This window comes from Echiichthys vipera, assembly GCF_963691815.1.
Source record: "Echiichthys vipera genome assembly, chromosome: 19".
Lineage (NCBI taxonomy): Eukaryota > Metazoa > Chordata > Actinopteri > Perciformes > Trachinidae > Echiichthys > Echiichthys vipera.
In genome coordinates, this window is record NC_139844.1 from 20,637,368 (window position 1) to 20,652,104 (window position 14,737).

The window sequence follows — 14,737 nt, forward strand, 5'->3', positions numbered from 1 at the left end:
AAACATTTGACTATCTGAAATACAGGAAATATATCATATATATAATATAATATGTATAGATTATAGGAAAGAAAATATGTAATCGCCACTGGGTTTTTTTGCATAATCTGAAGTACTCACAAAATAAAACACTTGTTTGTTCATTATAGCGGTGGGATACATTGTGTGGCAGGTTGAGACTGCACTCTGACACAACGTGTATCCCCCCATTGCATTAACTGAAATACAGGAAAAATAATACACTTGGTTTCAGGGCATCTTGTATGGATTCTAGAGAGGAGATTAAGAAAAATACCTGGAGATTTTCTTTAGATTTCTACTTTTGTAGACAGTGATTGCAAGGAGACAGTCCCCTCTCTCTCTCTTTAACTTAATATGTTTTTTTATTTCTATTTTGACAACAAAAAAGATGTTTTTTCACGTTTTTTTTTTCGTTTTTGAATTACAAATGTTTTTTTTAAAAAGATTTAAAGATTTAAGCAAACCCCTTCAGGGCAGTAAAAGCCGTTTCAGTTGTAATAAGAAAGACAAATAACGCAGCTGCAGGATTGACAAACTCCATTTCACCCAGTGCCAGCCTACAGTAGCTGCACCCAACAACAGACAACCCTGGCAACCTGCAACGCCCAACGCTATTGGCTGGTGCAATGTAAACAGAGCGTGACAGGAAGTCATTGTCAAACCTGTCAAAAAAAAAGGATTAATTCAGACTAAATATTTTTCTTTTTTATGGAAAACCATTACTTTCATTCTGTACCAGTCAAAAAATGCCACATGGGTGTATTATTATTATTATTATTATTATTTAAATATAGCTTTTAATAAAGATTCTACATATCCAACCTTTAATCGTATATTTCCGATTGTTTTGAATCCAAACAATACATTCTTCCAATGTAAACCCAGAAGCCATCAAACCGTCCCCGGACCCTTCTTCTAGAGGTGATCATAATCTCCATAACGTGGTTTGGTGTCGTGGACAAACCCGTCAACCAGAAACACATTTGTGTTCGCACCTGATTGGCTGGCACATCTTTGCAGCACGCTCATTGGCTGCTGTCAAACTAAACGCGCTGCCATTGGTCGAATTGCGAGAACAGGGAAGTGGCTCATCATCAGTAGGGTTTAACATGGGCAGCTAAGTAGTATCTGGTTAATATAACTGTTACATCAAAGGACACAGCTTTTGCATGTCGCTGTTAAACTTTTACAGTACCAAGAGGTACTCGGTAGCCATTTTGAGGCAGAGGAGTCATTTATCTTGCAAACATTGAGCTGTTTGGTGATTTTTTGTGCGGATATGTAACACTAGCTTGTTAGCTAGCTAACGTTAAACGTCATTCAGTAGCTTTTCATTGGTATTTGCTAAGGAGCTAAAATCAGCCTAGTTGTTATCGAGAGTGTGTGTGTGTATGTGTCTCTGTGTGTGTGAGAGAGAGAGTTTATTTATGCTACTTATAATTGTGTGACTGAACTGTAATTTAATGTTTGGCGATAGAAACAGCAGCAGCTACAGCTAGCAGATTGTTAGCTTGTCAACATCAACAACAATGGGCTATAAGAGGAATTTAAAGACGGCGAGGACGTTTTACTTGGTGACCATTCTGCTGATAGCTTTCGTCAAAGGAATAACAGCTGGTGAGTGTGATTTATAACTGGTTACCTGAAGTGTCTACGTTTCTAAGTGCTGCAGCTGTTGATATCTAGTGAACTTTGGCCGTCTCAAGTTCACACTGTGTTTACTCCTGCCATATTAATACTTTTCAGATGAAGAGCAACTCGGGAACGACGGACCAGAGCTAAAGGTACGTGATGAAATATGTGTGATATTGGTCTTCAAGGCTACTTGAAGACTTGTAGTTGCCTACATATGCAAAGTCACTTTAAGTAGGCAAGGTATATTGGGAAAACTGTGTTTTGGCTTTCATTGAGGTTAACTTTAAAATTCTAATTTTAGTCTGATCATTGATGTGCCAGCTAGTTCTTACGCTTTAGGGAATATATTACTGTTGTGCAGTGCCTTTGGGGGGTATTCAGAAGAATACATTTCTCACATTTTATATTTGATAGCAACCCTGAGAGTGAACGAGGGATTTCTGTTTGAGATGTAGTTGTGATGGGAAGCAGATTACTATGCAAACTATTCCTTGGTTATCTGCTACCCAGTGTCTTTAAGGGGTTGAGTCTGACCTGTTTTACTGCCTAAGCAGTGGTGGAGGAATTCCTCAGACCTCTTACTTAAGTAAAAGTAGTAATATCTCACTGTAGAAATACTCAAGTTACAAGTAAAAGCCCTGAATTCAAAATGTTACTTCAAAAAAGTACAAAAGTATTAGCATCAAAATGCTCATTATGTACAAAAAGTAAAAGTAATAATTATGCAGAATGCCCCACACCAGGATATTATATAATCAGATTACCCCGGGATAAGCGGTTGAAGATGAATGAATGAATGATACTTTAATGTTGCATCTCATAAAGGTTGGGCTCAGTTATTTACCACAGTTTCGCTTAGTCTATAGCAATGTTATTTCATTTGTTAATAATATTTTATATTATTAATCTTAATCTGTAAAGTAACTAGTAACTAAAGTTACCAAATAAATGTAGTGGAGTAAAAAGTACCACATTTTCTCTGAAATGTAGCGGAGTAGAAGTATAAATATAGACCTCAAGTACCTCAAAACTTCAACCTATTTCTAATATACAATGTGATTCCCCTCTTTAATCTGTGCCTCTAACATAACTTCTTGTTTATGTCTCCAGTCTTACCATGACCCAGACTCTGAAGAAGAAGATGTTCGTCTGTCATCAGGAATTGTGGCTGGTGCTACTGTGACGCCCGGTCAAGGAGTCTCACAGCCAGAAGAGGAGAAACCGTTACCTGGGGATGGATTGGAGGGAGAGGAGAAGGAGGACTTGCCTGAGCAACCTCCTCCAGTTGAGGAGAAACCCAAAGAGGGTAAGGACTAAAAATGATATGATCAACAGTGAGCTGTAAACACTTCATGCAGTGGATAGTTAACTTTGCACTCAGCCCAGTCAGCTACTGGAAATCCTTAAAGATATCTTATTGTTGGGTTTCATGTGTTTAATGTTCTGAAATTGGTTTCAAGCATCTTTTGTTTTGTTTTAACTTCCCAACACATGCTCTGCTTTTTCTGGACTCCAAAGGTTTGTGTGAGGAAGATCTTAAGATGGCATTTTCTGTCACTGGTAGCAGACTGACATTTGAGTAAAGTGTTTTTTGCCAAAAATTGATGGAATATTGGTAAAGCTTTGAGACTTAACACTAAAAAATGTGGCTCCAGCAGCATGCACACTAGGACACCCCTAAAATATCATGATAATTGTGCATGATAGCTGATTATTTCAGTCGTTTATCCTGTAAGGCTTCACATGAAGTGAGATATGAGGTTGAGGCTTATTTAAATGCTTTGACATTTTAAAAAAGAATAGAGAGTTTTGCTCCATATGAGTTTGATGTGTTGGGTGGTGGGTGTTAATGGTATATTTCAGCAACCTCTACAATTAAGCTCCTATATAAGCGTTCACGGCTAATGCGGCAAGCCTGTTTCAGTGACAGTCGGTAGCTTAGCTGACTCCCCAATGCCATGTGTGTTAAGTCACACCTGTTTTTGAAAATTAAGACTTTCCTGTCTGATTTTCTGAGCTTTGTTGAGTCTCGACATGTTCATTTGTTTTCATTTCCGCTGACTCTGAGCAAAGACGTGTGTGGTTTCAGGGCAGCGCCAGGTTGCTGAAACGGTTAAACCCCATGAGAAATTAACAGTGCCTTGCACCTGTGGCTCCTCTTGCAGTCAGTTTCATCATTTTACTTGGAGGTTGTTAGCATCTCCTGCTTTAAACTTGCACAAGCTTGTATGAAGATGGACATAATTTACATTTGTTAGAATTAACAGACTTTGTATGTTTAATATGACGTTGTAAATCTGTGACTGTTGTTTCATGGCATGCATATCACTAGAGATGCACCGATCAGACACCTGCATCGTATATCTGCTCCGATACGGACTAATTAGCTGGAGTGGATATCGGATGAATGCGGCCGATCCAGCATTCAGATCCATTCTTTTTTTTTTTTTTAATTAATAAGAAACGCAGCAATACAGTTACAGCGATCTAGTTACTTCAATTCAATATTTGCGACACCGATTACGGTTTTATATTACATTTTCAAATATCTGTTTGCAGTGCACTTTACATGGACGTTATTGGACATAACATAATAGTTATATGGAATCTTATTTTTTATTATTATTATTATTATTATTATTTTATTTTATTTATTACACTTTTATTTGTTAATACATAATAAGTACATTTACCATTTTAAACAAGGTTAAATGTTTATGTAAAGCCTGATGCCTTCACTCACATGGCAAGGTATACGGTTCATTCATTCAACAGTAGAATCGGATCGGTATCGAGTATCGGCCGATACGCTTAGCCCAGGCATCGTAACGGATTGGATTGGAAAAAACTGGATTGGTGCATCTCTACATATCATACATATCATACTGTATCCAGGTATTATAAGTTTGTTATTATTTTAGTTTAGTTGTCTATTCTAATGATATTATTTCATTATACAGTTCCTGTGGTGAATGGAGGCACAGACCATGGAGAGCCCTGCATCTTTCCATTCCTCTTCCAGGGGAGGGAGTATTTCGACTGTACCACTGATGGACGGGGAGATGGGCGGCTGTGGTGCGCCACAACCTACGACTACGACCGGGAGAAGAAGTGGGGTTTCTGTGAGAGTAAGTCTTCAAATTAGTACCTCAGCTGACCCTACGGTGAACACTTCTCCAAATCAAAAGTGACAAACTTATCAATACATTCAGTGTCTTATTTTGAAGCCAAAATAAAAATGAATTGTTGTAGAATTTTTCCCTGATCATTATTTATTTTATTTTTTTTATCAAATTAAAAGTCTTTGTAAAGCTCAACAGCTTCTGAAGCTCAGGATGGATTCCACCCTGACAGCACATTATGGTTTCATTTCCAGAATTGCTATTGCCGCCTCTGCTGCCAAAGTTTTATAAATCCTCTTATGCCATTGTCTCCCCCCCTCTTTCCCTTAGCGGATGAACAGGCAGAGCAGAGAATGCAGGCAGAGGAGGCTGAGGAGCAGTATCAGACTGTCCTGCAAATGCTCAATGCCACCACCAGGAGGACCCAGAAGAAAGAGTGAGTTCTATCTGGCGGTCATCCAGGATTCATAGAACCATAGTTATATTTGTAACTTTCGTTTCTTCCCTCTGATTGTTTGGTTTTTATCAACCTGCTTTTGAATCTTCTGTCTTGAAGACAGGAGGCATTTGGATTTGTTTATTGCAAATAGTGTGACCAAAAATGGTGTCATTTTCATTCTGGTATACCTCTCAGACAACATTACATTTTGTAAAGTTTTGGTATGGATGTATCTATTTTGTGTGCTTTATGAACTTGTGACTTTGCTTAGCGCGTCATTATTTGATTTAGATCTCATGTCAGTACTGTGTCTTATGTACACATCATTTTTATTTAGTTGTGTCAGTCTGATCTCACTCCACCTTTGCTTATCCAACCCCTCTTTCAGATTATATGAAAAGCTGCTGAAAGTAGCAGAGAAAGGCCACCAGAAAGCCATGGAGAAGGTGGCGTACGCCATGCTGTTCGGAGACTACATGAACCAGAACGTGACCAAGGCCAAAGAAATGTTTGAGAAGCTTGCCATTGAGGGCTCGCCTAAAGCCCAGACGGTAAACATCTCTGCCAAAATGCTAATGTGTCACTTGTGTTTAAATGCTTAGAGGCCATTTCTCCCCTGACATTTGATCAAATATGGGGATCATTTGTGCTAAGAGAATCAGTTGTGTAACATTGTGCTTTATTTACTTTTCCATAGGCTCTTGGGTTTCTGTACGCTGCAGGACTTGGAGTTAACTCGAGTCAGGCTAAGGTACTTTTATCTAATTCTGAATGGTTGAAGTTATGAAAATGCACTCTTTGTAAGTTACTTTGGACAAAAGAAAGAAAATAATGTTATTTAATGGCTGATAGTAATACATTCTCCCTTTGTCAGGCTCTGGTTTACTACACCTTTGGCGCACTGGGTGGAAACTTGATAGCTCATATGATCCTGGTGAGTTGATGTCAGTGGAGCAATGACACAGTCATATTATTTCATAAGTATAAAAAAAATGACATTTCCTCCTTATTATATTAGGGATACAGATACTGGGGAGGTGTGGGTGTTCCTCAGAGCTGTGAGTCAGCACTAACACATTACAGGCTTGTGGCAAATCAAGGTGAGCATTTACTGCATTTAATATATATATATGATACTCAAGTGGGAAGTTCTGTTGTTCTTGGGGCAAATAACCTGATCAAAACTCTTTCTTTTCCATCTGCTTTTGTTCTCCACTCTACTCTCCGTCACCACCTCCAGTGGCCAGTGACGTGTCCCTGACAGGGGGCTCAGCGGTGCAGAGAATCCGGCTGCTGGATGAGGTGGAGAACCCGGGATCGACCAGCGGGATGTTGGAGGAGGACTTGATCCAATACTATCAGTTCCTGGCTGAGAAAGGGGATGTACAGGCTCAGGTGAATTACTTTCATCATCAATAAGTGTTTGTTGTTCAATGCAGCAACATTTTCTTTCATCACACACAACCCATTTCTGCACTGATAGCACGAGTGTGAATCCCTGACTTATACAGTACATGGATCCAGTGTATAACGTATCAATCTGAAATGTAATCTTCATATTTGTTATACTAATTGTGCATCATTGAAGTTAACCAGGTTGTTGTCTTCTGCTGATAGGTTGGATTAGGTCAGCTACACCTGCATGGAGGACGTGGAGTAGAACAGAATCATCAGGTGACATTTATTTCCCCTTAACTTTAAGTATTGTGTTCTTGTGATTGTTTTTTGCACCAGTAAATGTATTTCTGATGCTTCTTATCCAACAGAGGGCGTACGACTACTTCACCCAAGCAGCAAATGCAGGGAATACACACGCTATGGCTTTCCTCGGCAAGGTGGGTGAGATATCTGCCATGCCCTTCGTCGGTGGATTTATTTATTGGTATTGAGACAGCTTTATTATAGGTCTTTCGTTTTACACCGACAAGCTTGCAAACTGTATTCGAATCAGTTGTTTTTACCCATCTGTTTCAACTTCTGTGTTTGTAAACATTATAAATATGTAACTCCTACTGTGTGAGAACTCGGGAGAAGCAGTCAAGCAAGTTGGAGAGCAAAGAAATTGGTCTAAATTGGATCCAAAATAAATAAAGCCAAGGGCAGTGCATTTGTATTTGAGGCGCTGCATCGAGTGTTTTATTTTCTAAGTGATGTCAAGCCTCCTGTCCTTTTTTAGATGTACTCAGAAGGCAGCGAGTATCTCCCTCAGAACAATGAGACAGCCCTGCAGTACTTTAAGAAGGCCTCCGACTTGGTAAGAACAAATATGGTATCTGTTTATCTTCAGTGTTAGTCTTTAAGAGAAAGCAGCACTTCTATCACAACCTGACACCATTCTTTTAATTCAATTATTGATTTTTTTCCCTTTTCTTTTTACTTAATCCAGGGTAATCCAGTGGGGCAGAGTGGCCTGGGCATGGCCTACCTATATGGAAGAGGAGTCCCAGTGGTAAGAAACCTGGCAGCTACAGTTTTTGACACTAAGAATGGGTGAAATTTAAATGTCAGTAAAGTTGTTTGGGTATACGAGGTTGATGGCAAGCTACCAGAGTGTCCCTCGTGCTGTAATCACAGCTGTCATTTAATGGTGGTGTGTGTTTGTGTCTTCAGAACTATGAGCTGGCACTGAAATACTTCCAGAAGGCCGCAGAGCAGGGTTGGGTGGACGGACAACTCCAGCTGGGCACCATGTATTACAGTGAGTGTTTAGAACTGAGTCCGCATGTGTATGTCCATTGCTTCTGTGCGTGGTGTGTGTGTGCTCGTGGTACACAATGTGTCATCATGGACTCCTGGCATAGATTGTCCTCGTTGCCTGTTTGGTAAATAATGTTACTGCATCTCAGGATTTGAATCTTTTGTTTCTTTTACCAGCCCACAATCTTTCTTATTCTTTATTCTCTTCACAGGATTTTTCATTTCTGTTCACTAGAATTCTTCTTTCTCCTCCATTCACTGTTTTTTCTTCCTCTTCTTCCTGCCGTTCCTCAGATGGCATCGGTGTGAAGCGTGATTACAAGCAGGCACTTAAATTCTTCAACCTGGCCTCGCAGGCAGGCCACATCCTGGCTTTCTACAACTTGGCCCAGATGCATGCTACTGGTACTGGTGTGATGCGCTCCTGCCACACTGCTGTAGAGGTGAAACACCCTGGAGCTGCTGCTCTGTTATTTGTTGATTGTGACAGAATTGTGTGCCACTGTTACACAGACCTGTGTTTTTGGCGTGTAACACCGTGCGTCTGTATCATCGTTGCAGCTTTTTAAGAATGTGTGTGAACGCGGTCGCTGGTCAGAGCGTCTCATGACGGCCTACGGCAGCTTTAAGGAGGGTGAGGCGGACGCCGCGCTGGTCCAGTATCTGCTTCTGGCTGAGCAGGGCTACGAAGTGGCCCAGAGCAACGTGGCCTTCATTCTGGACCAGAGTAAGAACAACCGTGACATTAGTATCATGACGGGAAGGAAAGAAAGTATGTTTAAGTGAAAAGCACACCAGTTTCAAATGCCAGGAAACAGTCAGGGTTTACATTTTTAAAAAGTAGTCTTAGCATCTTTATTAGAAAACTGTCTGAGATTAAGACTTCCTGGTAAAGAAAAGCCAATATGGCTTAATGAAACACATTTTGGGGGAAATGCTTGTTTGTTTTATTGTGCAAATTTCCCCAAAGTATTGCCAAACATTAAGAAAAGTATTATCCTAATCTTTGAACATTTTTTGTGTTTGGATTGTAACAAACAGAAGGAGTTAAGATCTTCACTGAGAATGAGACCTACCCTCGTGCTTTACTCCACTGGACAAGAGCTGCAGCACAAGGTAAGTCCACACACACACACACACAGTCCCTCATACATTTTACATCTGCGCTGGATTCATTTTTAGCATTTAGCATTTCTTCTTCATCGAGAATACATCTACGATTGGTTCACATAAAGAAAACCGAAAAGTTGACAGGTTTAATTCTCATTCCCAGGTTATACTGTGGCAAGGATAAAACTAGGGGACTACCACTTCTACGGCTACGGCACAGACGTGGACTATGAGACAGCTGTCATTCACTACAGACTGGCATCAGAGCAGCAGCACAGTGCCCAAGCCATGTTTAACCTAGGTTACATGCATGAGAAAGGCCTTGGCATCAAACAGGTGAGCACAGAGTTTCACTGGTGACTCTTCTCACATTGATTTATGAGTGTAGCAAATGCGGTCACTAGAATGATGTGTGATTGATAATTGTTTCGTGTGATTCTGCAGGACATCCATTTAGCCAAGCGTTTCTACGACATGGCCGCTGAAGCCAGTCCTGATGCCCAGGTCCCAGTTTTTCTGGCCCTGTGCAAGCTGGGCCTGGTTTACACTCTGCAGTACCTGCAGGATCTTAATGTGAGTACTTCATCCTAAGCTGTGAACAAAATGGCTTTGAATTAGAAAGTCAGAAGTGTAATTAAACCAAGTGACTTCATCAGAGAGAACTGAAATGAATCATATGCATCTTTGTCCTCCACCCTCTCCCCATTTGGCTGTCAGTTAAAGGAGCTGATTTCTCAGGTCGACCTGGACCAGCTTCTTGGCCCGGAGTGGGACCTCTACCTCATGACTGTCATCGCCCTGCTGTTAGGCACAGTCATCGCCTACAGACAGCGCCAACACCAAATCATAGTTCCCCCTCGCCCACCCATCCCCGCCCCAGCACCCCCTCCTAGACCACCTCAGGAACCGTCACAAGCCCAGGCCGAGCCCGAGGATCGGGAAGAAACACAAGCCCAGGGCGCGGCCCAGGAGGAAGAAGAGCAGCAGCAGTGAGAGGAAGCCAGACGGAGCGAGGGCAGTGAAAGACTAGACAAGAGGCTCTGCCAGTCCGCCCCACGGAGCAGCTGGTGCTTACTAGCTGAATAACTGCTAGCTTGAGCACTTCTTCTACTCTGCGTGCTAAAGAAGAACACTTAAGATGGCTGCTGCACTGTGCAGTCTCACAACTCCCTTTCTCCATTTAAAGTGTGCTGGTCTTGTGCTGAAGAAAGACGGGGGGTTGTTTATGGACAAGGCTACAGATAAGAGCGTTGACTTGGGACTTGCTAGTCTGTGACTCAGGATACTGCCAGAAGCACCCATGTCTTCACCATGGAAATAGCCCTGCGGTTGCCTGATTAAAGGCATTTTGGATTTTACTGATCAACATCGTCAGAATCTAATTTGTGCATTAGTTTCTTCTCACTTTCCCTTTTTGAGAAAAAGAAAACACTTCTGAGACTGCCTCAGTCCTAATTTAGGTATCTAGAAAAAAAAGAATCAGGCAGGAAAATGTGGATTCAGGTCATTTCATTTGCTAGCCCCGTTCTAGTTGGTAAAGGAAACCATGTTTTCGCATGTGTTCTGTGATCTTTTTGCAGACTTTTAATTTTAGGTACCTTTTTTTTCCAGATACATGAGAGCAAATTTTGCATTAATTAGGGATTTGTTTCATCGATACGTTGGGTAAGTGCGTTTTCATACCTGCAAGAGTCATTCATGTGCGTTCAACATTAGCAACAGTGCTAAAATGTACTTAAGTCATTAGTAGGAGAGCAAGAAAGCTGTTAAGCGATTTAATTTAACTGATAGAAAATCTATCTCTCGATGGATTATTTAATTTTGAGCACGCGGGCCGTTTTTTGTTACGTTTCCAAAATGGCAGACACAAAAAATGAGAAGCTGCTGAAGTCAAAAGTCACTAAGCTGTCAACGAATCCTTGTCCCTGATGCAGATCTTGTTTGAAGAGGGCGAGGCTTTTAAAACTTAAAAACAATCTAAATGTCAGAACAAAAGTTTGTTGGTTTAATAGTTTCCATAAAGAGGCTTTTGTTACATTCTAGTAGCTCATGCTCAATAGTTCCTTTCATCCCACATCCACCTTTTTGTTTGGTTTCTTCAGTCTTCAGTTAGCTGAAGCACAAATTGGAGCAGCCTTAAAGATGGCAGCGCCTCAAACTCTAGATTATTTCAACATTCGAGGAAGTGGATGAGTTTTTTTTGTGTGTGTGTGTGTGTATGTGTGTGTTTGGTTACACAACTTCATCTGTTGTGAGAATGTCCGCCCCCTCACCAAAAGTCCAAGTTGGAGCTCTGCCCACACTTTTCAGCTCGGATGGATCTAAACCTGAGAAATGAAACCACGGTTAGGCCGTACAATATTTATCGAAACAAACTAAGAAACTTCTCTTTTTCCACCTTTTTTTTCCTCCATTTTTTCCCGGTTCCACAGTTTGTGTTTGGTGTTAGAGTTATCGAGAAGTGATCTGCCAATACGTGCATGTAAAAAAGAAAACACTGGTCAAGACTGTCGAGAAGACTGCATTTTTACCATCACAAATACAAGTTTATAAAGAAAATAATAAATGATATATGGATATTTAATGGTTGTTTTGATGTTTTCTTTGTTGCTTAAAGGTCCCATATTGTAAAAATAGTATATTATATAGTATAGCGCACAGACAATATTCAGAAGCTTTGCCTTCGCATGAGTTCTGTACAGTTGTGACATCACAACTGTACGGAGGTCACGTACAGGTAATTTCAGGATGTCATTACTTTGCCAAGTAAGATGTTTGTAAGATTAACTTTATATATTGGAAGGTACCAATACCAACTCTAGATACCGGGCCTAGAGTATTGTTGCAGTGCTGTTACAGTCATTTCCCGACTGCCATGACTGCGCAGAGAAACACAACAACGCAAATGCAGAAGACCCAGAATCGCTGACCAATCAGAGCAGACTTGGCTTTTTTGAGAATGGGGGGGCTTAAAGGGACAGGTGCTAAAATGGAGAAAAATGTGTGTTTTTTTTTAACATTAAAGCATGTAAACATGTTCTAATAGTATGAACCTGAAAATTAGAATAATAATGGAGCTTTAAATTTCAATATCACAGGTTATTTGTACGTCACAACTTGTTGTGTAGAAAAGCTGTGTTATTGTGATGAGGTGTTGTATTGCTGACGGCTCTCACTGGACCCCGCAGGTTGTGACTCAGCTTCAGGGGGTGGGAGAGACAAAGTGACAGCCGTGTAAAGCAAAGCATCACATTGTGCAGTGTGTAGGGGTGACCCATTGACTGGCTCATACGCACTACTATGGAGTGGCTTTGGATCGCCGTGGCAACATGTATGCTCACGTCCTGCTCTGTCAAAGGTAAGTGCTAGAACAAGCAGGAGGGCAGAGCACACGTATTTATTGTTTATTTAACAGCCTCTGAAACAGGGCCTTTTTTGTTTACGGTGTGTATGATGTGTATGGCGTTATGATCTGATAACAAACACATTTATGTAAGTATTTATATGCTGATAAAAGAGCAAACAAGCACCTATGTTTGTGCCGTAAATGACTGTTAAAGGAACACTACTTGTTTAGTTGATAAAAACATGTTAAGAAGCGGCTTGTTGGGCAATTTTAAGAGTTTCAAAAGGACATTTTGGAAATAATTCTCCTCTTTAAGGCAACGACTGGTGGTGGGAGTATGAGGAGGGGATACGACACTACAGCAAGGAGGCCCTCAACAAGGTACTGTGCACACCTGGTTTTAGCACTGGGCATTAAAATGCTGTCATTGGTAGACTATAGATTATTTTGTAAGCTGGTTTTGTTTGAAACTTAAACAGGCGGCCTTTGACAAAAATGCCTTGAATGACAGATTTAATGAACAAGACACAAAAGGACAAATAAAAATAACAACAACAATATGAGTATATGACAATGGGTTACTTTTAACATAAGAGGCGGGTTACCATGGGTTGACAACTGACCCTATATACCATGGATCAGCAGGCGTCCGGAGTATGAGCTCAACAAGCACAGCTGTATCACATTACAGACACAGAGCAGAGCAAGGGTCAGGCTCTCCTTCTGTAAAGGACTGTCCCCCTTTAGGACACATATTCAGTCTGTACCTGAACATAAGGGATTTAAAAAGGTTTAGACCTGAGAGTGATGAGGTCTCTGAAAACAATGATCCCATTGGGCACAATAAAGCACCTAACTTAACCTAAGCAAAACCTTGTTTCTTTGTCAGGAGTTTCCAGAGAAAACTCGACCTGTGAGCTTCAAACATCCTCTGTTCCGGTGTCCAGACATGAGTCCTTCTCACCCCGTCCCCTCCTCAGGTCTGTCAAGGTTGCATCAAAATCAACATCAAACATGAATGTGTCATCCTTTGGATTCATTTCCTCTTTCTACTTCTTCCACTTTGATCTAGTTGAATTTGTGAAGGCGGCAGATATCAAAGTCATCGCTGCCCTGGGGGATTCACTGACAGTAGGTGCTATTGGTTGTTTTTCCGTATTAACTCATATAATATGCAATTTAGATGAGAATTGTAGCCAAATTACTATTCGTTACTGTTCTCAACTTGCTTTTTGTGCCTTTATGAGGCAAAAACATGAATGGCAGGTATCCATTGATTATAATTCTGTTCAAGGTAACACAAGTTTACAAAATAGGGGGCATTTAATTCAAAAGAATCATAATAAATGCATAGAAAAAATAATTAAAAATTAGAGAAATAAGTTTAACAAATAATAATAATACTGAAATTATATGAATTATAATGTTAGTGCAAAAAATATCTGTACATATTATGATAATAATGTGATAATGATAATATACTTAAATACTAAAATTGCTGTGTGCATTATGAAACTGTGAATGGTATCCTATAGTGCAATAATGCATTATACGCAGTATACATACATGAGTAGCTTCAGAATAAACATAGATGGACGAGGATACAAAACCTCTACAAAGTACATGGGACAATACCACAAATGCAATGGGTGTCTTATCTTCAAAGCACAAATGTACACGATCAAGATTTCCTCATTTCCACGGTGTCTCCATCATATTTTTCTCAGATGTTTTGTCTTTTCCTTTTCAGACGGCCATCGGTGCCAACGCCACCACGGTCCTCGGGATTCCTATTGAGTTTCGTCACGTGTCGTGGAGGTGACCCTGTGTGAAACCTGTGATGGACCGCTTGCACGGATAATAACCTGCATGTAGTCGCCATGTGATATACTAAATATTCACACGCATGCGTTTGTTACGTGAAATTGTTTCAAAATGATATTCAAATGTGTTTTTGCTCTGTTCATCTGCTTCGGATCCCGGCTGGGGCCTTCTGGGTGGAGTATGCATGTTCTCCCTGTATCTGCGTGGGTTCTCTCTGGGTTCTCCGGCTTCTGTCCAAAGACATGCACGTGTTAGGTTCATTGATGTCTCTTAATTGCCCGAAGGTGTGAGTGTGAGTGGTTGTCTGTCTCTGTTTGTCTCTATGTGCCCTGTGATAGACTGGCGTCCTGTCTGGGGTGTACCCCGCCTCACACCCGATGTCAGCTGGGATCGGCTCCAACCCTCCGCGACCCTAATAGGGACAAGCGATTGAAGATGAATATAAACCAACATAATTAGTTTTGGTACTAATGCTATTTTCTCTGACGTTTCTTCATCTTGCAGCATTGGAGGCTACGGGTCATTTCAGGATGTCATTACTTT

The 14,737-nt window shown here is 40.7% G+C and overlaps 1 protein-coding gene across 1 annotated transcript; it reads left to right on the forward strand.

The window, feature by feature from the left end:
- Window positions 1-1,105: 1,105 nt before the first annotated feature.
- sel1l (SEL1L adaptor subunit of SYVN1 ubiquitin ligase) lies at window positions 1,106-11,550 on the forward strand. The gene is made up of 21 exons (XM_083934380.1): window positions 1,106-1,638; window positions 1,768-1,805; window positions 2,767-2,962; window positions 4,617-4,784; window positions 5,109-5,214; window positions 5,606-5,768; window positions 5,915-5,968; window positions 6,092-6,151; window positions 6,236-6,317; window positions 6,458-6,612; window positions 6,835-6,891; window positions 6,984-7,052; window positions 7,394-7,471; window positions 7,604-7,666; window positions 7,828-7,915; window positions 8,209-8,357; window positions 8,476-8,641; window positions 8,956-9,030; window positions 9,188-9,360; window positions 9,469-9,597; window positions 9,742-11,550. Exons 1-21 carry the CDS (start codon window positions 1,551-1,553, stop codon window positions 10,015-10,017), a joined length of 2,433 nt encoding a protein of 810 aa, XP_083790506.1. The 5' UTR covers window positions 1,106-1,550; the 3' UTR covers window positions 10,018-11,550.
- Window positions 11,551-14,737: the final 3,187 nt, after the last annotated feature.

What these genes read in the sequence shown, in the direction of transcription:
- sel1l (XM_083934380.1), top strand. Translation starts at nt 1,551, where the DNA reads ATGGGCTATAAGAGGAATTTAAAGACGGCGAGGACGTTTTACTTGGTG. An exon ending in CGTCAAAGGAATAACAGCTG is followed by an intron (nt 1,639 to 1,767) that starts GTGAGTGTGATT and finishes AATACTTTTCAG; the next exon opens with ATGAAGAGCAACTCGGGAAC. An exon ending in TTAACTCGAGTCAGGCTAAG is followed by an intron (nt 5,969 to 6,091) that starts GTACTTTTATCT and finishes TCCCTTTGTCAG; the next exon opens with GCTCTGGTTTACTACACCTT.